The sequence below is a fragment of the Cucurbita maxima genome, unplaced genomic scaffold (assembly GCF_002738345.1).
Source record: "Cucurbita maxima cultivar Rimu unplaced genomic scaffold, Cmax_1.0 Cma_Scf00001, whole genome shotgun sequence".
NCBI classification, from domain to species: Eukaryota; Viridiplantae; Streptophyta; class Magnoliopsida; order Cucurbitales; family Cucurbitaceae; genus Cucurbita; species Cucurbita maxima.
Genome location: NW_019272017.1, coordinates 5,492,908 through 5,517,124, shown reverse-complemented (window position 1 = coordinate 5,517,124; position 24,217 = coordinate 5,492,908). Strand labels below are relative to the sequence as shown.

General features: G+C 36.2%; 6 protein-coding genes and 1 long non-coding RNA gene across 8 annotated transcripts; 1 reads left to right on the top strand and 6 right to left on the bottom strand.

The window, feature by feature from the left end:
• Positions 1-185: 185 nt before the first annotated feature.
• Positions 186-4,956, bottom strand: LOC111484225 (alpha-galactosidase 3-like). The gene is made up of 15 exons (XM_023130741.1): positions 4,655-4,956; positions 4,513-4,571; positions 4,240-4,296; positions 3,869-3,900; positions 3,130-3,245; positions 2,943-3,015; positions 2,803-2,861; positions 2,640-2,705; positions 2,242-2,325; positions 2,071-2,135; positions 1,891-1,973; positions 1,637-1,727; positions 1,469-1,527; positions 809-961; positions 186-596 (listed from the first exon to the last, which is right to left on the bottom strand). Exons 1-15 carry the CDS (start codon positions 4,939-4,941, stop codon positions 486-488), a joined length of 1,395 nt encoding a protein of 464 aa, XP_022986509.1. The 5' UTR covers positions 4,942-4,956; the 3' UTR covers positions 186-485.
• On the top strand, positions 841-2,142 carry LOC111484243. Its single transcript, XR_002718469.1, has 2 exons — positions 841-963; positions 1,937-2,142. It is a non-coding gene; the product is annotated as an uncharacterized LOC111484243 (long non-coding RNA).
• Positions 4,957-5,357: 401 nt separating the features above from the next.
• LOC111484926 (40S ribosomal protein S26-1-like) lies at positions 5,358-8,135 on the bottom strand. Its single transcript, XM_023131581.1, has 5 exons — positions 7,861-8,135; positions 7,678-7,770; positions 6,782-6,866; positions 6,546-6,679; positions 5,358-5,755 (listed from the first exon to the last, which is right to left on the bottom strand). The coding sequence occupies exons 1-5, from the start codon at positions 7,861-7,863 to the stop codon at positions 5,681-5,683; spliced, it is 390 nt and encodes a 129-aa protein (XP_022987349.1). The 5' UTR covers positions 7,864-8,135; the 3' UTR covers positions 5,358-5,680.
• A 285-nt stretch (positions 8,136-8,420) lies between these two features.
• Positions 8,421-11,959, bottom strand: LOC111484918 (macro domain-containing protein VPA0103). The gene is made up of 7 exons (XM_023131570.1): positions 11,621-11,959; positions 10,619-10,667; positions 10,432-10,534; positions 10,260-10,355; positions 10,101-10,175; positions 9,783-9,852; positions 8,421-8,819 (listed from the first exon to the last, which is right to left on the bottom strand). Exons 1-7 carry the CDS (start codon positions 11,888-11,890, stop codon positions 8,745-8,747), a joined length of 738 nt encoding a protein of 245 aa, XP_022987338.1. The 5' UTR covers positions 11,891-11,959; the 3' UTR covers positions 8,421-8,744.
• A 197-nt stretch (positions 11,960-12,156) lies between these two features.
• On the bottom strand, positions 12,157-13,923 carry LOC111486857 (expansin-A8-like). Its single transcript, XM_023134005.1, has 3 exons — positions 13,728-13,923; positions 13,004-13,316; positions 12,157-12,829 (listed from the first exon to the last, which is right to left on the bottom strand). The coding sequence occupies exons 1-3, from the start codon at positions 13,858-13,860 to the stop codon at positions 12,526-12,528; spliced, it is 750 nt and encodes a 249-aa protein (XP_022989773.1). The 5' UTR covers positions 13,861-13,923; the 3' UTR covers positions 12,157-12,525.
• A 2,915-nt stretch (positions 13,924-16,838) lies between these two features.
• On the bottom strand, positions 16,839-19,975 carry LOC111486841 (bZIP transcription factor 18-like). Of its 2 annotated transcripts, XM_023133989.1 has the most exons (5): positions 19,263-19,975; positions 18,601-18,733; positions 18,239-18,323; positions 17,524-17,900; positions 16,839-17,211 (listed from the first exon to the last, which is right to left on the bottom strand). In XM_023133989.1, the coding sequence occupies exons 1-4, from the start codon at positions 19,700-19,702 to the stop codon at positions 17,536-17,538; spliced, it is 1,023 nt and encodes a 340-aa protein (XP_022989757.1). In that variant the 5' UTR covers positions 19,703-19,975; the 3' UTR covers positions 16,839-17,211; positions 17,524-17,535. The 2 variants fall into 2 exon arrangements, with proteins under 2 accessions (XP_022989757.1, XP_022989760.1); XM_023133992.1 differs by lacking the exon at positions 16,839-17,211 and having other exon boundaries at positions 17,262-17,900.
• A 1,049-nt stretch (positions 19,976-21,024) lies between these two features.
• Positions 21,025-23,816, bottom strand: LOC111489046 (probable chalcone--flavonone isomerase 3). Its single transcript, XM_023137069.1, has 5 exons — positions 23,606-23,816; positions 23,283-23,366; positions 22,538-22,693; positions 21,428-21,654; positions 21,025-21,337 (listed from the first exon to the last, which is right to left on the bottom strand). Coding segments are annotated over exons 1-5 (630 nt in total). The 5' UTR covers positions 23,607-23,816; the 3' UTR covers positions 21,025-21,175.
• Positions 23,817-24,217: the final 401 nt, after the last annotated feature.

Here is a 24,217-nt window from a genome sequence, read left to right as displayed (position 1 = left end):
TGTTCTTACCCGATATCATTGAATTACAAACAAATGCTGTGGAAAAAAATTGACAGGGCTTTAGATTAAGATGCTGCTGAGGGATGGTTTTTGGGTAAAATTGGTAAGTATTTTGGAAAATTTATTACATTGATCTGTAGAACTTAGTACGTTAATTTGTAGAACATTTGAACGAAAGCTTAATAGTATAAATTTTCTGTTGATACTAAGAAAGAGATTCAATAGTATAACTGATAGGTTCTAGATAGGAACACCCTTCAATAATACTTCACAACATATTTTATTATCCCTCAGAAGTCACTTATAAAGAGAGACTAGTTGATTTAAAGGACTCATTTTGGATACGAATCTCTCGACTTTTGATTACCTTTTACATAAAGGAATAGAGATCGAGAAACTAGATACCCTTTTTATTTAAGTAATGACATAATCTAGCTCTTTCACAACTTCCTAAATTTCTTGGCCTTCCCGTCTCTGAGCATTGTCTAAGATTCAGAATGGAACAAGGGGATATGCGTCATGATATACATCTTGCAGTCATGAGAGTCAACTTCAGCCCCAAATGAATCACGGCTAATGCTATCTAGAAATTTGTGCTGCAAGTATTGGTGATGAGACGACCAAGTTAGATTAAACAACTCATACTGCATTGCATCAAGATAGACTAAGGAATGAAGCACATACAGACACAAGCATTGTCATGTCATTTAAACTAAAGTGTTGTTGCTTCATAGAAGTCGTTAAATAAGATGAGAATATCAGTTCATGCATACTGAGTAAATTAGTTTAGATGAGCTAGGATCCTGACCTCCCATAAGTCCCTTACTGAGACAATGACGTCGAATATAACTCCAAGTTCAAGCCAGCTTACTGAGATCATTGAAGCAGTTGAACATCGATTCCAAAGAACAATAGCCAAGCGAATCTCAGGTGCAGAGCTTGATAAGAGACCTGCCCACACCTGTAAGTCACAACTCTTTCTTTTTACTTTGCTTCTCATGGAGCCATTGTAAGTCATGCTGTTCTCTTCTTATGTGCCGAAATAAAATATTAATCTAGCAAAGTGTAGGCGATATAAAGGTACTTATAGTCCTTAAACTTCAAATTTTATGTCAAAAGTGTTTGAAATTTTTAATTTTGTGTGTAATAAAATATCTCTGTCGTTAATTCTGTCAGTTTAACTCTCATGCACGCTGACTAGATTTATAAGGACGGTGGGGTAAATTGGTTTTAAATGGGTTTAGGTTTTTCTTGGTGTTTCTTGTGTAGGTTTAGTTTGTTTTTGCTGGTTTGCATGCCTCACTCATTGACTCGTTCACCAAACACCTAACCCCACACCTAAGAAACACCAGAAAGTTTAAGGATCTAATAAAAACTGTAAACTAAATAAGACGAGTTTGAAGTTTAAATTCATAACTTTGTTATGCTAATACAATGTATAGATGAAGCAAAGAGTTAAAAAGAGAACCTGAAGACAACCATCTTTGCCAGAAACATTAATTTTTCTTCCCTGGAGCCCAAGACTATCTGCGTCCATAATTTAAGTTTCCCTTTTGATATGTGAGCAAATAATAAGTGTTCTTGTTTAAAAGGGGGTATAAGATAAGAAAAGATAGTATAAATAAATTTTGATCACCTTGGTTTACATCAATGACTTCCTTATTGCTTAGAATTTCCAAAGTTTGTGGAGACATGTTTCTCACATCACAACCAATCAACAGAGGGGCCTGCATGCACATTTGGATGAACTCAAAACGAGCACAAAATGAGCATGTTTGATAACCATTTGGGGTTTTATTTTTAGAAAGTAAATCTTATTAGGCTGCTTTTATCTACAAGTTATTTGTTTGTTAAAATTTTCAAATTCTATGGTTATTGTAAAAATGAAACCTTCATTAAAGCCCATATGCTAAAATGGCTTCTGTATTCTTGATAGGTCATGCCACCATTGCCAACTTCCAACATATCTGGATCTGTCCACACACACACATGGTAAGATGGGAATTACAGATCAACTTAGAGAACAAATGGATGAAGTTGAATGGGTTTCAAACACAATCAATCTCATACCATTCCAACCACCAGGTCCTGCATACTCTGCCCACTTATCATTGATATCTGCAATTCTAGTCATGCTTCAACCAAAAAAAAAACAATTTTTTTGAAGTTAATTAAATGCAACATTTTAGGGGTTATTTAGTACAATAATGGGAAGATTTTAGGGCTAGATTTAAACCTAACCTTTCCCATGAATCACTTATATCAATTGTTGTACGCCAACTGTTTCCAACTCTAGGAGCCCATAGTGCTGGATCATCAACGCCCCTAACCACACACCATACTATTTTAATAGATAAAACATTAATTACCATTTAAAAAAGTCAATGGTTCAATCTTAATTGTACAATTTTATAACTAAAAAAGTAACAATTAAGCTTCGGTTAATAAATCATCTGATTTTTAAACCAATATTTCACCCAAAACATAAGAAGAGTAGGAACTAAATTGTAGAAGCCAAATCATTACATGCATACTGAGATTAATGTTTAGAAAGAAACAAAATAGTTACTAAATCCCTATTCAAGTTCCGAGCTTTTCAAGTGTTTTGAAACCGTATGTGGAAGAGAGGATGAATATACCATTCACAAATTGAGTAGAAAATGCTTCGGGCAGTTGAATTTAGGGCATCACGCATAGCTGGGTATCTGAAAATTATAGAAACAATATACAAACAAATCTTCCAATTAATCTATAATCAAAGAAGCTGATAGTGACTAAATGAATTGAGGTTTGAAAGTGAACCTTTTTTGTGGACTGATTCCCATATCATAACAGTTATCATACTTCAAATAATCCACCTCCTGAAAAATGTTTAGATTTTCATAAATTTGTTAGTAACCATTCGATAAACAAAGCTAGGTTATAAGATGGAAATTACTCACCCAAGATGCTAGCACCATTGCATCCAAAAGTTCAAAGCCGAGTGACCCTGGTCTCTGCTGGCAGGTTAATTGCCTTGTTCAACAGTATGGCAAGTTAACGAAACAAGCGATCGAGAGAGAGAGAGAGAAACAAAGACAATATTAAAAAAATTTTAACATCAAAAGATGAGTTAGACATCGGTCATACCCAGCATCGCCATATATTCCAAGCTTCAAGCCTTTCCCATGTACGTAATCAGCAAGGGCTTTAATCCCTGAAGGAAAAGTATTGGGATCAGGAGCCAAGAGAGGAGCCACGAAAACCTGTACAAAGTGGAACCTTAGCATAATTTACTACGATATCATACTAGAAAATCATGTATTCAAACTTTTTGTAACGTCATTTCCTTCATTCTTCAATCAGTATTGATTTCATACTTGTCGGATGTAAAAAAAGAATATTAAAATAATGATATAATCAATTTTTTCGTAACTCAATCGTTTTAAGCTTTTAAAATGACTATGATTTACCATATAATGTTTTTGAAAATGAGACGTTTTTTTGAGATGGTTAATTTCATTAAAAGATTGGTTTCCCTCGTCGAAGGAAAAATGGAAAAGTATTTAGGTCAAAAAACAAAGAGAAGAAAAGGTATTTATGAAACGAGTACCGATAATTTTTTAAAAATTTTATAAAAAAAAGTTTAAGAGCATTTACTAGAATTGTTTTTTAAATAAATTACTAATAATTTTTATCTAAAACTAATATATTATATATTTTAGTTTAAGGGTAGCATTAAAAGATTTGAAAGTGTAAAAATATTTTAATTTTTTTTAAACATGTGTGAATTAAAAATAAAAACGTGCGTTTTAGGACTAAATTTATTATTTTCCTATTAAAATATTTAATTTTTCATTGGAAAAAAATAAAAGGGAGGAGAGATTACCAGAATTCTCCGTTTGTTGGCCCAGCAATCATCTGCCATTGTTTGAAACAACTAAATTTTAAAATATAGCCGACCTAAATTATAAATTTAATCTCTAAAACTTTTATATTTTTTATTTAGTTAAGTCTCTAATTTTTTTTTGAAATATATATTTAATAGATTTACAAATTTAAACTTTCATAAATTCTTAAATTTGCATTATTACTAACTATTTATTTCAAAGTTTATATGCCCCTCAATACAAAAATGGAAAGTTTAAAATTTTAATAAAAATTTTAAATTTTTATTAAATTTGTTAGATACACGTTGAAAGCTTATAATCTAATCGGGACATAAATTGTTCGTGATAAAAGTAGATGATGAAAAATTACCTATGTTGACATATACATAGCCTAACTCTGCCAGTCCCGTGGCAACAAGTGCATCAGCTGTAAAAAAAAAAATAGTTAATGTACTTTTTCTATGAGCCTCCCTCTCTAAAATTTGGAAATATGTTTTTTTTTTTTTTTCGGGCATGAAAAGTAGGGTGATTATTTGCTAATACAAGCATGGTTCTAACCGGTCATAAAATAAGTGTCATGGAAAAAAAGATCAAAAATTCAAATCTTTCCCGATATTGTTAACCTAAAAAGAAGAGAAAATACCGGTTTCTTTGATGACCCTTTCATCTACACTGCAGCCAAAATGGTTCCAACTATTCCATCTGATGAGAAAAAGAAAAGATAGCATAAAAACACTGTTATCAGAAAGAAAAGAGATGAAAGAGAGAGAGAGAGACAGAGAGACCCCATGGGAGGAGTTTTTCCCAAGCCATTGTCGAGCTGCAAAGTTCCATATTTGGAGTTGTTATAAATTTGAAGGTACTTTGATGCAAGAATCGATTTATCGAAGCCATGAAATGCTAGCTTTTCCGTGTGTTCGGTTGCTTCAATGAATAATCTTTTGTGAGAGGTGGATATGGAGAGGAGTAAAATAAGTAAGAACACTGATACCATCCTTACTCTCTTTGCTATCAATGGAAACTCCAATTTCGAAAGGGAGAGATCTCTGGTTCTTACCAAATTCAGAGCCATTAAACTCGTGGGGTTGCATTATCTCTACTTTGAGGCATAAAAGTTGAATCTCCCAACTAATTTCTGCCGCACAAATTAATGCCATTCACCCATTGAGTTCTTGCCAAATGGTTCTTTTCTTCAAGTACGAGCCCACCAAAATTAATAGAATTGCAAAGCATAAATTCACAGAGTTAGATCGGCAGACATGTTGTTCTAATGCCATTTAAAATCGAAGTGTTACTTTTTTCAGATTTTAAATTTTAGTCAACATGAAGATAATCAACATTTTCATTAAATCATTAAGAAATTGATAAAATATTAAACAATGTATCAAATTTTTCAACATTTTTATAAAATCAAGATATTTAATAGTCCTGGAAATTTTCTCCCCTAACGAAACGGCAGCCTACATATTTCTAAGGCTAAAGGAAAGATGTCACAGACACAAACATACACCTGCTGTTGGGATGGAAATTAAGTGTCATAAAGGGGTATGGAATTAACAATCTTAATCTAATTTTCATGCTGCTTTCTCGTTGCCCCTTCCCTATACATATGGAGTATCCAAACAAGAAACTGTAAAAAATCCATTAACTAACTAAATTACCTCCCACGCTCCTAACCTGCAAAATTCTCCCGTAAGTTTCCATATTCATTCTAAAATTCACTTCCATCCCCAAAGAAAACGACCAAACTATAATAGAGTGACTGTAGACATTCCTATGTATTGCTCGTAGAAGCCATATAAAGGTTTCTTCTATACACGAGCAGGAATTCCAGCTCCAGCAGGACGAGGTGCTTGACCTGGCTGGCCAGGCTTTGGCTGATCATCCTGAAACAAACACAGAAACGGGAAAAGGTAACAAACCATCAGAGGCTACTCCAAATATCAGTACTGCCGAATAAAAAAATTATCTGTTGTTAGGAAGTAAACATGCTTAAGTGCCTCAAAACAGACTGACTAACAATCATGAGTGGTACTCACTAACAAGTATAAGATATTAAGTTGATCTTCGACATGAGCATCAATAGCCTTACCAAATAGTTGGTAGCGTCATTAAAATATACATAATCCAAACAAGTAGGAGCTTAACATGTCAAACTGCCAGAAGTGTAGGGGAACCATTGGATCCAAGTGTAATGATGACTGATGGACTATTTCTTAATAGACAGTTATTTGGTAACAAGCATGCAGCAAACAAAGTACCTAATCAAAAGTCTCTCAAGTCTCCGTATTATTTAATCTTTAAGAGTTGTAGCTGGGTCTTTAGAGCTTCACATACTCATCAATGATTATAAAAGAAGCATAAAAGTCGAGATAACATTAAGATGTAAATACTCTTTCTGCTGCCCATCATAAAATTTTGAGCTCATCAAATAATGAGTAAAGATAAACATAATTCATCAAACACACTGTGAACATCGTAACTTCTTAATGAACCAAAGCTATAAATATTTTATGCAAAAACGTCCGTAAAGACTAACCCTGCGTCTGATTCAGTGTTCAGTGTTCGTATGGTTACTTTGTAATGAATCAAAGTAGATACACTTCATCAAATTCATTGTTCATATGGTTATTTTGTTATGAATCAAAGTTTAAAATATTTTATGCAAAGACTAACCCTGCGTCTGATGAAACGCTGTGGTGGTTGCCGATTTCTTCTATCAGTACGAGATCGAACTCTCACAACATGTGAGTGAATGGCACAGGAAACACAGTACTGCATCTTTGCATAAAGCTTAGGAAGAGTGTATTCTGCACAGAGAACAAAGATCTATATCAGACATTGAACAAAAAGATTGTTGTTAAATGAAATAAAGCAACCAAAAGCTAGCAGGAGAGGACAGAACAACTTACGGTCATAGACACAGGCTTCTTGAACATCCCTAACAGCAGCCTGCTCCACAATATTCCTCACGAGAAACCTCTTAATAGCCTTGTCCTATCCTCATCAATCAAAACTCATTTAGTTAGATTTAATCAACTTCAGCTCTTAGCTAAAATAAAATTGAACTTCTCTTGCTCAATAGCGCCAATGGACACTCCAAATTCACTCCGTCCAAAACTATAGTGTGGTTAGGAACCCGTTATATTTTTTAGAAACTTACAGTTATTCTTTTAACCTTTTCAAGAGGTGTAATGACTTCTAGGCCTTAAAGCATTTTCAGGGAAGCGTAAAATTCCTCTACGAGAATAAACCTCTTAAGGTCCAAAGAAGACATAAGTCTAGAGGCTAAAAGTTCGAATCTTGTCACCAGGCAAGCCTCAAGCCTAATAAAGCATTGAGTTTTGGAATGCTTACGGGAATTCCATTTTTTAAACAGAAAAAAAAAAAACTATACCTATAAAATGTTCTGAAAAAAATGCTATCAATGTGTTTCATTGGAAAGAAATATAAAATGTAGCTAAATGTCAAAGTCTAGCTCTTGAACTTAGAAAAAAAAAACACCTAAACAATCTTTTAACAACAATACAAATACAAACTCATATAGATATTAACATTCTACATTAAAAAAAAAAAAAAAAACATATCCCCAGAACATGGCGGATACTCATCTCTCGAAATTTCTAGATCAATCAAATCACAAGTACTCCAGCAATACTAGCAATCAAGCCTCAAAACAAAGACTAATTAAAAAGAAAATGACCGAATTCCGTAAAGGAAACATTAGCACAACGTATAGATTTGACCGCTGCCATTAAACTAAAAAATGCACGCAAAAATCACGCAGAAAGATGAGTAAAACAATAACCTTGGGGCAGCATTTGCCACAGTTGGAGCACCTGATGAACTTAACGTGTCCACGTCCGTGCTTGTTACGTCCACCGTTCCTGCGCTTGAAAGTCTGGCAGAACCAAAAGCAGAAAAAAGATGAAGGGAGAACGATTTAGAACATGAAGATTCAGAGGAAAAGGTGACGGGCTAATGATCTTACCATTGTTTCAAAGCTGCAGATCTTCTTTCAGACGAAGCAGAGAGAGAGAGAGAGAGAGAGAGAGAAAATGCAACGATTAGGGTTTTTCGGTGGGCAAATGCCGATTACGAAAGTCAAGAGGTCTGACCGGTAAACGCTTTATATAGATCTCCGGTCCCGCCGAGCCAAACCACCGAGAAGAGAAAAATTGCAAAAAGACCCCTCCAACTATATAGATTTGTACAATGACGCCCTCAAATATTCAATTTGATCTCATTTATCTCGAATTAATAAAAATTTACAATTTAAATATTTCAAAATACATAAACTATAAGAATTTTAAGAATGTAAACAACTTACCCATTTGGATCGCAAATAATGTTTGGGATTAAATGTTTGTATTTTTTCTACCAAACTTGCATATAGAAATTAAAATTAAATACTAACATATAAAATATTAAAATAGCATTTTAAATTGTAAATAACGATGAGTTTTAAAAATTAAAAACTTTGTAAAACCAAAAATTCATTACAAAACTCACAAACACGTCTAATTGATCAAATTATTAGATCGTTGTAAATAGTCCGATATAGATTCAACATAATGTAGCAGACAGTTTTACGCAGTTGAATAATTGTCTGATCAAGAAAGCATTTCCAAACATTAAACATACTGAGAAAAGCTACCAGAGATAGATTGATGATTGAGACGAGTCAAGGACGCACTTATACCCATTGGAGAGAGGAGCCAAAGTTTACTCTAATAACCCCTTTAAGAGTGTTTAATAAGAAGGCATGACTGAGTTCAGATGAAAGCAACACAAAGACTTTAAATGTCCAAGGTGAATCATTGGTTGATTGATTGATACCATTACCATTCCAAGGCAGCAGACTGCACTATATAGTTAGTTCTTGAGCAGTTCATTTGCCGTCTCCAACCAAACATTGTAAATATCAGAAGAATAAAGGACAAAGTGTACCTGCAAATAATGTAGATTACGTCATTGCAAATAATGCCAAGTGTTCCGTTCAGAGATTGTTTATGCTACTTGCAAATTATTCCTTGATGTCTCATCGATAATACTTTTGGCAAAGAGACAGTCCACAAGACAATCCATAATCCATCGATATTGTGAGATCCCAAATCAGGCAATCCATAATTCATCAATACTGTGAGATCCCAAATCAGACCATCCATAATCCATCAATACTGTGAGATCCCAAATCAGACCATCCAGAATCTATCAATACTGTGAGATCCCAAATCAGTTGGAAAAGGGAACAAAACATTTTTTATAAGGATATGAAAACCTCTAGCTATCAGATGTGTTTTAAAAACCAATAAGAGAAGCTCGAAAGTGAAAGCCTAAAAAGGACAATATCGGCTAGAAGTGGACTTGAGTTGTTATTTGTAATGAACACACATCTTTGCAAACAACAAGAATGGCATCCAAGACTTGTCCGAATTTCAAAGCATTTTCTCAAAGAATTTGGTCCAATCGCTTAATGGGGGCACAGTCTAGTTTTCATTGTCAAAAAAGTTCCCAAACTCAAAAGGGTCCTCTCGAGGTTACTAGTAGTCAGCAACCTATGATGCCTCATCTTATTGATCACTCTCTGTTAGAAGGAGTGCCACCGAACTTCAAAAGTGGCTCGAGTAAAGCTAAGAAAGTCTCAAACACTTGAAAGAATGAGCAGAAAGCAGATCAGCATGCAATAGAAGAAGGAACTACAAGAAAACCCATTGACAGGACAGTGCCCCCAAAGATGATAATTCATCTCCTAGGGCTAACCGAAAACTTCCCAATCAAAGATAAGAGGTCGGCGCTAAAGAGGACCGTGATGGAATAATCTAAACATGTCAAAAATACTTTAGGAACATATTCACATACTGTAACAAAAAGAAGGATACATTCCCTAAGTACCATAGAACAATGCCTTACCTCTTTCAAGCCATTGGAAAACTCTTTAACGGTAGATAAGGCTATTGTGGCAGCTTCATCAAAAGGATATCTGCAAGTGTATAATAAAAATCACTAAACAAATATTTTCAAGAGGAATCTGGATTAATCCATCATTAACCAACTAATTTTTTATAATAGAAAAATGGTATAAACTAACACACACACAAACCCATGCCATTCGAAAACTAAATCAAGAGGAACCTGATCAATCAATTAGGGAACTACTGATTTTTTATAATTAAAAAACGGTATAAAGCTAACAAATACTGAAATTTCTAAATCAATATGATAACTTACCGATATACACCGCAGGATATGGCGGGAAAGGCAATATATTGAATGTTATTCTCCTTTGCCACAGCCAAGGAATTTCTAAATCAATATGGCAATAAAAAAAAGATAAGTCCTGAATGGTAAATCAAAATGAAAAGGGAAGTGCAATTACATAACAAGAACCTATATGCGCTTCTAAGTAAGGCCTGGGGGTTACTATTGACGTTGTAGATAGGTCCAACGGTGTGGATTACATGAGATGCTGGCAACCGAAAACCTCTGCAATTGAAGATCACATTAGCATCTACAAACAAAACTAATGGTCGTGATCAGTTACTGAACTAAAAGAGCCTACGGAGTAATCCTAGCTTCTCCAGTTGGACAACGGATTCCAGGTTGGACTTCTTGGACAGAATAACACGCTTGCACGAGATCAGGTCCAGCAGCATTATGTATCGCTACAAAACGATGAGGAAAGAATATTCAAGATGGCAAGTTCGTGTAACAAGTTATAAAACTAAAACACAGTTGAAACTCCATACCTCCATCAGCACCACCACCTCCAAGCATTACTTCATTAGCTGGATTAACCTAAATAAGATTTAAGCCAAAGAAACCAAAGTTTAATAGATTTCATGGGATTGGAAACTCTGAAAAATAAGAAAATACAGGACAAAACATAGGGATCTTTCTTACCGATACAGAAAAATTAGTAATAGTTTTGTAATTTTTAAGTTTGAGTTTGTTAATGTGACGGCCCAAGCTCACCGCTAGCAGACATTGTCCTCTTTGGGCTTTCCCTTTCGGGCTTCCCCTCAAGGTTTTTAAAACGCGTCTGCTATGAAGAGATTTCCACATCCTTATAAAGAATGTTTCGTTCTCTTCCCCAACCGATGTGGGATCTCACAATTAATTTACTTAGTAAGTGGAGTTAAATCTTCTATACATATAGATTTCGTCTACAAACTGAATATGCGAAATGTGAACCAAATCCTGCCCGACCTTAAACCCCTCAATCACCCCATCCACTCTTTTCTCCACACCTGACAACACTAATCTACTTAGGTCATGAACCACCAAGACAAAAAGAAAAGGTCACCTTGCCTTAAACCCACAAGGTAGTTGATTAGTTTGATAAGCTACTTCTTTATCTTCTTTCTTAGAGCAATGGTTTAGTTTATAATGCAACCACTTTTTGGAGTCAATATATATATATATATATTGGGGAAGCAATTCCTACAGCATCTACCTAAATCTGTACAAGTCCCCAATCATTGATGATTCTAGATACCTCCAGGTCGCGAAACATAGCAATGGGGAAGCAATTCCTACGGCATCTACCCATTTCTTACATAACTACAAACTTAAAGCGATTCATCAAAAACAAACCATTCCATCATTTGAACAAAATATGGTTTTGATCATTACTCAAAAACACAGGAGCTTTCAACCGATTACTTCCCACCACCCTTTCCAGTACGCAAATAAGTATAAACCCTAAATAAAAATAGTCGATTCTGAGCAAAAATAGAAAGATCACCGACAATGGCATCAGAAGAACCATCGATGAACCACTTTGTGATGTCACCTTTCTGAATAACGCAGGCGGTTGAGGGAGACACTTTGAAGCGAACCACTCCACTGCCCGATCCATTAGACATTGCCATGGCCAAAATTTTGGCTGTTGATCGTCGGAGAGGAAGCGAAAACGAGAGATTTGAAGAGACGGTGAAGGACTGCAATTGCGACGGCGACACCCGGCGGAAAATCGAGCTGCCCACTGCTACACTGTTCCGCCAAACCGTGCTTGTCATCAGACCGTGCGCCAGGGTGAAATAGAACCTTACGGAACTCCCAATTTTTTTTTCCAATTACAATTCTTTTTAGAACACTTTTTCTCACAATTTAGTTAAATTATATTTTAATTCAGAGTAAATGACTAAAATATCCTCGCATTGCCATTGGATTTTGTAACCACTATTAGTCCAACAACAACCTATAGTGGTCGACTGATCATAATGTTTTGTGATTTTATAGCGTGAACTTGGAAAAGATCAAAATATGTCATTTACAATAATAATAATCATTATCGTTATATGTATCATATCATATCATATATAAATTTGAAAGCCTAGCGGGTGCCAGATTATAACACCACAGCAACAAAGGTGCCATTATTATGGCCATTTTCAAACACAACTCCCTCCATAATCCCTCCCTATCTCTACCATCATAATCCCCACCACTCTCCCAACACCTCTTTAGAACAACACCACACAATCAAGCTAAAAAAAAAAACACCAAATCGAAATGTTCTTTCTTTTTCAATAAAAACTTGAAAAAGAAAGCGAAATTCTCCGACTTTCGGTCCTCGATCTTCGATCTCGTTCTCTTTGTTTGTGTTTGTGTGTTTGTTTTTGAAGTAGTAGTTATAATAGTGATTGGGTGTTTAAAATTGAGGGCCTTCATAGGTCCGACCAAACTGCCAATTGGAAGGGACGAGATTATAGGCCGTGAGAGTGCGGCCATCGCTGAGGGTGACCTGAAAGGAGAGGCCTTGACCGTTGAGATAGTTGTTGCTTTGCCAGTTTTGACCCCAATTTCTAGACATCGCTTGCCATCCAGTTCGAGATCCCTTTATCGACACGGCGTGGACGTCACCAGCGCCACCCACGTTCGTGATCAAAACAAGGTTAAAGTAGGAGTGGCCGTTAATTGTGAACCTCACCCCACCTTTCTTCATGCATGGCACTCTGTTGAAAAAGTTCATCATTCAACAATTTTGGTCCTTACACATTAAAATTTTTTTAAGTTAATTAAAATCCGGCATCGAAATTAATAACTTAAATTATTTATCTTTTATGAAAGTTTAAACTCAACGGTTAAGACTTTAGTAATAGTAGAAAAGGGGTCGGGGAAAAATTTACCTCCGAAAGGAGACGGGGACAATTCCGGCGCGGTATTGAGCGATCTGAAGGAAGGCAGGCTCAGCCATATCGAAGTGCTGGAGAGGAGGGTTGCACCAGCCGCCGTTGTTGTTGGGGAGGGCAAAGTTGGGGGGGCAGAAGTTGGTGGCGGTGACCCTAATGGTTCCGGGCAGGCACCATTTGGGATCATTTGTGCAAGTCATTTCGAAGCAAGCCCCACAGCTGAGGCCGTTGTTGAACAGCGCCGTGCTTAGCGCCACCGTGTTGGTGCCATACCCTTGGCTGTACAAGTTCCCATACCCACAAGCTCCACCTACATTTAATTATAATCCTCGTAATCTCGCTACAAAAGCTTATTTTAATCTAACCACGTTGTAAGTTCTAATATAATTTTACCATGTAGTTGTAAAAAATTTCTTATTACACTAGTTCAGTTTAAAAATTGAAAACGTCTATCTTCTCTCTTCTTTTGTTTCCTATCTATCAAACAACGTTTAATAGTGGGCAGTTAGAGATTACCGCCCCGATTCCACTCGTAAAAATAAGTATCTCTACCTACCTGGTCGACAGTTGGTTGAAATTTTGAAGGATGGTTTAATTCAATTCACTATAGAATATCCAAACACAGAGACAAAAAGGTAAACATTTTAAACTACTAAGGACCAGGTGGAAGAAAACCATGTACTAAACCATTTACGTGGGTTTTAAGTATACCAAGACATACCCATAGTACCAGACGCGTCACCGCCACCGTAAAAGGTGGCATGGCCGCTCTGCCAGCCGCCGTAGTCGGCAAAGGTGGAGCGGAGGAAGAGGAAGAAGAGAGGAAGGAGGGAAAATGGCGAGTAAAAGGCCATAGGGTTGGTTTAAAAGTGTAGTGAAGAGTGGGGTTTGTGGGTTAGAAGGGAAGAGGAGGAGATTTATAGAGAAGGATTGGGGAAGAGGGCATGAAAGAGAAGAGATTGTGAGTGATTTAGGAGAGGGTTCGTAAGAGCACATGGAAATGTTTGGGATAAGCTCTCAAAGCTGCTAACAAACTTAGGCCCCACTCCCACATGGCTCCTTTCTCCTTGCGAACAAATTGGAAAGACGGTGATCAAGAGACCTCTAGTCTTAACCCTTTTCATTATCCGACTTCTACTTCCTCTTTTAATTAAAACATTTAATGTGCCAAATTAAGCTTAAATTGACCCAAAGTAACGACACTCATAGTGAAGAAAAAGTGTAGGTTAGCCTCACTTTGGTCGTTATGAATTCGAGCTCGTACATCAAACAAGTTGAAGTTTATCTTGAACTCTTGATTTTGAGTTCAATAACAAGTGGGGTTGTCAATTCAAACCTTATTTTTTAGTTTAGAATGTCTATGAGACGGGTGGAGACAAAAGGGAAAATCTTTTTTGTTACCGTCATGACTACCTATTTCAATTTATTCGACATCTGATGCTCTGCATCTTTACATACAGTGCATCTTTACATACATACCTACTTTTCTTTAATTATTTTTAAGAGTAAATACTATTTTTACAAATTAACATTTTATTATAGGTTAACTCTTAATTCCATTATTATTATTTTTTTTTTATAAAACTCATTTCGTACATAGATTAAATAAACAAAGAAAAACAGATAATAACTAATAAATAAATAAAAGGTCATATGTATGTGTCGGTTCCCATGAAATAAAAACATGTTGGGTTTGGTACTAGTTTAATATCAGCAAGCTCACTTTATGAGCTTTACATTGTGATTGAATAAAGAAAGAGGAGTATAATGGGAAGGAGCGAGGTTTAGGATCCAGAATAAATGAAGTTTTCCGAAAAAACCTGCTAGTTCTGTAATATAATTAATTCACGTCTCTGATATTATCGATAGATATCGATAAAATCGATAAATACTTTTATGAACAATTCCATTTAGAAGTTCGATCTCTTCTCCGGATGAACCGTCCATGACCAGAACAGGAGAGAATACACGTTACACCACGATTTTGGTGGCTCAGATAATCTAGGAAACATAAATATACAAATAATTTTAAAATACAGAAGTTATTATTGATTAAAAATATAAAGAAAAAAAAATACAATTAGAGATTTGGTGATTAAGAAGTTTCATAAACAGGACTTTTTCAAGTTACGTACGACTGACACACAACCCAACGGCTTCTTAGCCAGAAGTTATCAAAGTAGAATTTGGAAATGTGACGGAGTTTAGTGGGTCACCCAATTATCTCCCGCTGTAGCAAGTGATTTATGATTGACCCACATATGTACCGTAGTTTGTTCAAGCATGAAGTTGCTCTACTCATATGTACGATGATACTATACACCAGCTCTAGAGTGTCACCAACTGACTCTAGCAACAATGAGTCGTTTTTGACCGGTTTGAACGGGGTACTAGCTAGGTATTAGGTTGTTTGTATTCTTTTTTCTTCTTGGAGACCATAATTTAATTTGTCATTTGTTTTGAAATGTCTCACTAAGATTTTTCTTACAACAAAATCTTTGACTGTCACTTTATGAATTTTTGTTATGGTTTTTGCTTTTTATTTAATTTTTTTTATCTTCTCCAAACACGAGTTTAAGATAGTTAACACGAACATATTTTAATTCGTTAATGCATACGTCATCGGCCAAAAATTCAAAACTTTACAAAACTTTAAATCACAATATTCGAAGAATAAACTTAATATTGGTAATTAATTCAGCATTTAAGATATTATTTAGTCGATTATAACATATGATTCTGTATTAATGTCCAATCAATTCATGGTTGATAGATTTGCACGTTGTAACAAAGAGAGTGAAGAGATGTGTTGGATGTGACCCTTCACCAAAATAGATTGATCGATGAATTCAATGAAATCTTATAACGATATATTGTTTGAACGATACGTCCTAAATCGGATCCATACAAATAAGATACACGTAAATTTTTGACTAGTTTGATAATCAACCTTAAAACGAGCAATTGTTAGTGTCACGTTGAGATATGGTGTTCGTATAATTGATCTTAAAATAAAGAGAGAAACGTTGAAAAAGGTAAAGATGTTAAGAGAACACGTAGACATTGTTCGAAAATGAATGAATAAATGAATGAAAAGGAAGGAAGTGGTCTCCAAATTGTACAAAAATGTTAATAAGTAATTAAATGCGAGACACCGAATCATCGAGCAACGTATGAATACGACTGTTTGGCAAACATCCATTTATGGTGTTCCAGAATGCTCTTTTCATAATCTTTTACCAAAACAATTAAATTCTTTTATACAAAATGGTAGAAATTATTGCAAACCGTTTAAGTAGATATTGTCTGTTTTGGTTCGTTATGTATTGTCGTCAGCCTCACGATTTTAAAATGCGTCTATTAGGGAGAGATTTCTACACCCTTTGTAAGAAATGATTCGTTCCCTTCTCCAACCGATGTGAGATCTCACAATCTACTCCCTTGAGGGGCTAGCGTCCTTGCTGACGTAACTGACTTTGATACCATTTGTAACAGTCCAAGTTCACCGCTAGCAAATATTGTCCGCTTTGACCTGTTACATATCGTCGTCAACTTCATGATTTTAAAACGGTCTATTAAAGAGAGGTTTCTAGACCCTTGTAAGGAATAATTTGTTCTCTTCTCCAACCGATGTAGGATCTCACAATCCACCCCTCTTGGTGGCCTAGCGTCCTCGCTAGCACATCGCCCGATTACTAGTTTTTGTACCATTTGTAACAACTCAAATTCATCACTAGCAGATATTGTTCGTTTTGATCCGTTACGTATCGTCGTTGGCCTCACGGTTATAAACCGCGTCGGCTAAGAATAAGTTTCCACACCTTTACAAGGAATGATTTATTCCCCTCTCCAACCAATATGAGATCTCCTAGAATAGATAATAAACACATTCAAAGTTGGTATAGTATATTTATTCAGAAGTTATCTCAAACTCACTCTTAGAACCGTCACAGTCTGAGAAAATTGGTGATTAATACAATGGGCCTAAGAAGAAGCAGCCACAAATGACAGTCACATGAGCTTTTCCCTAAGATGCAGATTCAAGGGGTGTTGGATTGCAGCCCTACCATGTGGCCTTTAATGGCATACCCACGAGGGGCCCCATGAGCCTTGAAATGTGGACAATTTACTTATTTTGCTAGCCCCACCTACCTGTATATACATACACACATACAAGGATCACAAATAACCTCTTCTGGCTGAGTCTGTACAAAAAAAAGATGCAAATGAACAACAGAGAGCATCGAAGACAAAATCATCATAATCATCATTGTTGTTTTAGCTTCCATTCAGAGAAGAGAAAAGAAACAAAAAATGGTCAATTCTCAGGATCTTTGAGTATTCAAACAAATCTATAGCTGCAGCTAGGGACCAGGCTATGAGTTTGAATAATAAAGAATGAACAGAAGAACAAGAATTTTCCTTTACCAGAAAGATCAATGTTATGGATGACATGAAATGGGATTATGAACAAAATGACATACAAATTTGGATAAAAATTATGAACAAAAAGCCACCTTTTTACTGGGTTAAAATGTGCTGCTGCTTTCACTGACGGATATGGAGGAGCCTTCTGGCTTCATTTCCGTGCCTCTGCTATCGATATCGATATCGAGACCCTGCAATCGGCTAATAGGATCCTGTTGAAGAATTTGTATCAAGGCATGTGGCTGATGGGATGCAACAAACAGAGACTGGTTCGGATACGGTAGACTCGAATGGAACGGATGAATTTGGGGCAGGTTGTGTTGCCCAGGTTGTGGTTGGTGTGAAAAGCAAGATTGGGGAAATGAAACTTGAGGCATACCGAAGTTATACGAATCTGTAGCTGTTATTACTTCTCCGGTCGCGATCTTGAACCGTTCGAATTCCTTTTCCAAAGCTTCATTTAGAGCTGTATATTAAGAAAAATAAGGAAAGTATCACTATAATGCACAATAAAAGCTGGTCCAAAGGCAAGACTTCTCCTGCAACCTAGGGTGAAGGTGAAGTATCAGGGAGACCAAATTAATGTGCAAATATTGATATCAGCTCTTCAATTCAAACATTTATTCAAGATCATCAAAATCTGGATAAGGCTCTAAGTAGGTGAATTTAAATCAGACCCTACTTGAACACGTAACAGTTTTGAATATAGAAACTGGATATCACATTATTCATGGATATCTAAAAGCTAAACAAAGAGGTTCAGGTCAATATTAACACATAGACAGGGTATATGTGGATACATACCGTCGCGTAGACGTGCTTGCTGTTCCATAGCTTGTAAACGAAGTTTGAGCTCTGAGTTTTCGGTTGAAAGCTCGTTCGTATCTCTCTGGTAGGAAAAACATGAAGAAAAGATGAAATAGTGAAAGGAAAAGATTTTCATTTTGTTTCATTTTCCTATAGCTTTAGCACAAAAGCTTCAATTCAACAAAGATAGAACAAACAACTAATGGATTCGTTTAGCAAATCAATTACATGTCTTACCAAAAAAAAGCTAAGAAATCTCATTGCAAGGGGCGTCTAGTGTTCCTAATGAACTGCAGAAGCAAATTTTATGACCCTTGATCATTGTAAGAGCCTAAAATGAGGTTGGTGAAAAATTAAACCTGGTACATTGTGAGCTGTGCAGAAAGAGCTGTTGCTTCGGTCTTAAGCCTTTGAACTTTTCTCTCAAGTTCGATTATGTAGCGAGCTTTCCTCTCTTTTGACCGAGCAGCAGACTGTCTGTTCGCTAAAATCCTGCAAATGAAGTACTAAATGTTAGGAATCGCGAACCTTCACAACAATAGTATGATATTGTTCACTTTGAGCATAAGCTGCCTCATGGCTTTCCTTTTGGTTTCCCCAAAAAGACTTGTACTAATGGAGATAGTACTTCTTACTTATAAACTCATGATCATCCTCTTAATTAGTCAACGTGGGACTCCCTCCCAACAATCCTCCCCTCGAACAACGTACACCATAGAGCCTCCCCTGAGGCCTATGTAGCCTTCGAATAAAACCAGTTGCAAATATTTTAACAGACTAGAAACAGGAAAAGACCACACAGACAGCTGCATTAGCAGGTATTCAAGCTTAGAATTTCCCAACAGAATTCTGATTAAGAAGACATAGATTAAGAAAAAACAAAGCATCCTAGGGGGAAAAACATTCACTAATTCGATCTTCCAGCCATGAATCAGAAGCCCAGTCGACAAGCAAAACATTCAAGAATGCGAGTAAATAAGCACATTGCCATTGCAGAAGCTAATGGAAATCAGTACAAAACCTCTTGGCACGCTTAGGATCAATTGTCCACAACTCAGCAAGCTTATCAGGATCCATGGCCTTCTTAGCTTCAATAGACTCCATAATGCAAGACTCATCAGCAGAATTGCAATGGCGGTGCCTGAGACGGGAGATTTTCTCCCCTTCGATATTCTCCGCCGCAGCACCACCCGGCGCTTCAGGATTGAACGAAGACGAAGACCCATAGTCGATTTTGGATCCGATCTTCTCGCTGTCCATTAAGGTGCATAAGAGATCGTCGTCGAAGCCCAAATCTCCGAATCCAGAAGAAGGCCCATCGAAACGGTCCGAGACGAGATCGAGATCGTCGGGAATCCGGAAATGGACCTCGGAATGGGCTCGACGGTGGAAGGAACCCCGAACAGGGGCGGTGGGATTGGAAGAGGAAGCCATTTGATTAGAGGGATTGGGGAATTCCATGGATGGAAGGCTTCCTCTTACATAATATTGTTGTTGTTGTTGTTCTTCTTCTTCGGAAAATCAAAGTGGGTCATGTTCATCCAAATCCATGCTCGTGCTTGGTTTTTGGGCGCACAGAGAACTTTTTTTATGTTTTAAATTTTTTTTATTTATAAAGAACAGACACAGAAGAACGCGGCGCCGTTGGAATTTGGAATTTGAAGAACAGTTCTTGTTTTTTCTTTTCCAAAAAGGACAAAAATTTAACGGCTTTCCTTAAAACTTTCTATTTTATATTTAACATGTTCCTAATATATGTGATAATTATAAATATTTATACCATGAGACAAAAACAGAGATAATAAATGTTCTTAGTTTAAATCTTTATTTCATTCATAGCTAGCCTCCAAATGAGATTCTTCACACGAATCGAGTTTTTCCACCGATATTTTTTTCATTTTTTTTTATAATTTTTATGACATTCGAAACATTCCTAAACATTTGTTGAACAATGTCTAAACCAATTAAGTTATATTCAGATTGTTGGATGATGAAAGTCCCACATCCGCTAATTTAGGGAATGATCATGGATTTATAAGTGAGAATACTAACTCCATTGGTATGAAGCCTTTTGGAAAGCCCAAAGCAAAGCCATGAGAGCTTATGCTCAAAGTGGACAATATCATACCATTGTGGAGAGTCGTGTTCGTCTAACATGATATCAGAGTCGTGCCAATAGATTGACAAATCCTCGAATGTCGAACAAAGGACTCCAAAAAGAAAAAAAAGGAGTCAAGCCTCCATCGTACCTCCTCCTCGAAGGTACGAAGGCAGTAAAAAATGACTAAGACTCCAAAGGAGTCGAGCCTCGATTAAGGGGAGACGTGCTTTGTTCGAGGGGAGATGTTGGATGGAGTCGAGCCTCGATTAAGGGGAGACGTGCTTTGTTCGAGGGGAGGTGTTGGATGATGAAAAATACGGTGTTGGATGATGAAAAATACTAACTCCATTGGTATGAGGCCTTATACTCAAAGTGGAATCCCCCTATAAAAGAACCTCCCTCCCCATTATGGTGAATTCAATTTAGGAATCCCCCTATAAAAGAACCTCCCTCCCCATTATTCAAATTTTCTGTTGTCACCAACCGTTCATCTAACACAGATTATCGATCTTTACCATCCGTCCAATAAATCAATCAATATTTCAAGTTCTTATTTGTTCGATCATGTAATAAGCCCTAACCTAACCAACCAAAGAAGGATTTCTTAATTTGGAGTTAACTCAAACAAAAATAATCAAAGATGGAACATTAACCCAAGTTATTCATAAGAGAAACTAATTTCAACATAACCATAAAAAGCTCATTATTATTATTATTGTGTACTAGAAATGGGATAGTTCTTCAATAAGAAAAATTAGCAAAGCATAGAAAGCACCATTAGTAAGCATTGAGATAGAACTGAAAAGGCTATGTAGAGGGGCAGGCAATTGGGTTCATTTAGATAACTGAATGGCAAGATTGTTAGCCAATGAAGATATGGTTGTTTGAGACACACCTCTAGTCCCTCCCAGGTACCATTTCTTAATCATCTCAACCACATTCCCATTCTCTACTTTCATCTTCGATCCCTCTTTCCCATCGCTCGAAAACTCGATCTGCAACGAATATAAAACATACAATTTTTCAGAAACCATATACAACATGTGATCCAACTTAATTGTTCGGGTTTAGTTGAAGTTTGTTACCTCAGCGATGGTCGGAGCTGATGGGAAATGAAAACTTATAACAGAATGTGCGCTCAAGTATTTGGACCGAAAGAATTCAACAATTTTTTCCAGCTGAGCTTCCTCTTCTTCCTCGTATTTGTCATCGGCAGCCAGTCTATCCCTAACTGCATTCTCCAACTGCAACGCATATTGTGCCCCTTTGATCTCTTTGATCACCGCAACTCTTACAGCCTTCTCCACTGGAGCTGTAACCATGCGTTTAAGGTTTAGATTTCCCGATTCATGTTACGAGTCGAAAATAAAGAGGAGTAATATGAACATAAGAAAACAAATCAAGAACATAAAACACAACATCTTGTTTGGAATCTGCTTTCAAAATATCCTTTTAACTTGTACAAGATATTTCAAAAACAAGAACACGCACCATACAACTTCCCGAATCTTTACATAGATCAACTCATCCAGATTTCGATGTTCACGACAATCATGAGGTTTTGAAAACAAAAACACTCATCAAACAATTTTCCTATTGGATGAAAGTCTCACATCGGCTAATTTAGGGAATAATTATGGGTTTATTATATAATCAAGGAATAGTCTCTCTATTGGTGTGAGGCCTTTTGGGGAAGCACAAAGCAAAGCCCATTGTGGAGAGTGATATTCATCTAACATGGTATCAGAGTCATGCCCTAAATTAGCCATGTCAATAGAATCCCCAAATGTCGAACAAAGGACTCCAAAAGTCGAGGCTCCTGAAAGGTATAGTAAAAAATGACTAAGACTCCAAATGAAAAGGACACGTACTTTGATCGCGGGAAGTTGTTGGATGAAAGTCCATAACGGCTCATTCAAGGGAATGATCATAGATTTATAATCAAGAATACTCACTCTCTCCATTTATGTGAGACCTTTTGAGAACCATGAGAGTTTATGCGGATAATATCATACTATTATAGAGAGTCATGTTTATCTAACATTCCCGACTACTTGCATAGATCAACTCGTCCGTTTTGTTATACCAAAAACTATTGCTCCACCAACTAGCTTAATTATACTCGTTTCTTTGGCATTACTTTTTTTAGTATTATAATTGGTGTACATAGTTAAATAGGAAAATTAGGGAGATACCAGAAACAATGGCCTCAAAGAAGTCATCATCTTTCAGTAAGCCCTCAGCTGCTTTTCCTTCCCATTGCTTCAAATGCTCCACAATCGCAGGCTCCAGATAAACTCCAATGGCGGTGAATTTTATTTGTAGAAAGTGAATCTCGAGGTCGATAATTCCTGTAATATATCCACGAACTTCGCTATTACTGATTTAACATAGTATCGGAGTCATTTTTTAAAATCTTAATGTATCTAAATTATTATTTCCATACCTCACAAATTTTTCCCTCTGTTCTAAACATTTTGTTCATCTCTCTAATTTTTTTAAAAAATGAAAAACTAAAAAATAATTAATAACAAAAAAAAAACCCACAAAAGCCTTCTTAAATGGCTAAATCATAATATATCTCTATCACCATCTCTTTCAAAAAAAATATTTCACTTTGAGTTATCTATAAATCTCAAATATATAAAATTTATAGCCTAATTTGTCTCTATCAATAATATTAATATATTTGTTTATGTTTATAATTAAAAATAAAATAATATTTTCAAAATTATAGAAATCACACAATTAAAGCATTGATATCCATCTCATAAGTTAAAAAGGAGTTCTAAATCTGTTTATATTTCTATATTTTTTTAAATACTAATATTAGTGAAATATAAATTCTTTAAAATTTTGTATAATATTATTCTCATTATTTTTTGTAATATAGCGAAAAAATGATATTAAAAATGATGCAAAAATAAAGGATGGACTCACCATGACCCAACAGAGACAACGGCTTGTTCTTAACGATCTGCTTAGGGAAAGCAATGTCCGCTACCACTTCCACTTCACTCCCCACTGTTCACAAAATTCCAACGCCAACACACAAATCAAAAGAAAGAAACAGAAAATCCGAAGTTCAGATGCACAAAACGCAACAAATCGATCAATCAATCGAATTCAGACAAACAAAATGTCCAAATCTAGCAGAATAGAGCTATTTTCAAGTGAAATCGCTGCAGTTTTTCATAGAAACATTAACACAAACAGTTGAGAGGCACGAAAACGAGAACAGAAAGAAGGAAAGAAGGCCTTACTGATCGCGATCGTGATGGGAAAGGAAAACAGATGAAGAAACCAAAGGAGGTTAGTTCTTCAGCGGCAGAGCGGTAAAAGGCTTGACGGTGAAGGATGTGAGATAGTGGGGTAGGAATTAGACGCTATAAATAGGACTCCGTCGATGTCAATGCCGAGGCAGAGCAGAGTAGGTAGCGCAGACGGGACACAGGGCGCGACGTGTTTGGTCTGGCGCTTTAATTCTTGCTGCTGCTGCTATAGAACTTAAATGAGGTCAGGTATTTTTTAGCATCAAAGCTTGAACTACAACTATATTGAATAATTATGTGTTGCTTTGTTGGCCATGTTTGAACCCTCAAGCTTTGTAATCCAAATCCACCGCTCATTGCACCTACCCCTCTCAACTCCTTTGCTACAACCTTCTTCGCCATTATCCTTTGTTTTTTTATAATTATTATAAATAATTTGATTTAAATGGTTTTATTGCTTTATTTCACCCCATAATTACACGTGATTTACATGGACTATAATGAAGAACTCATTTCTTCCCGTCTAAATCAAACTTTAGTTACTTAAACCATTGAAATAAACACAAACAACTAACATCAAACCTAATTAGCACCAAGTCATTA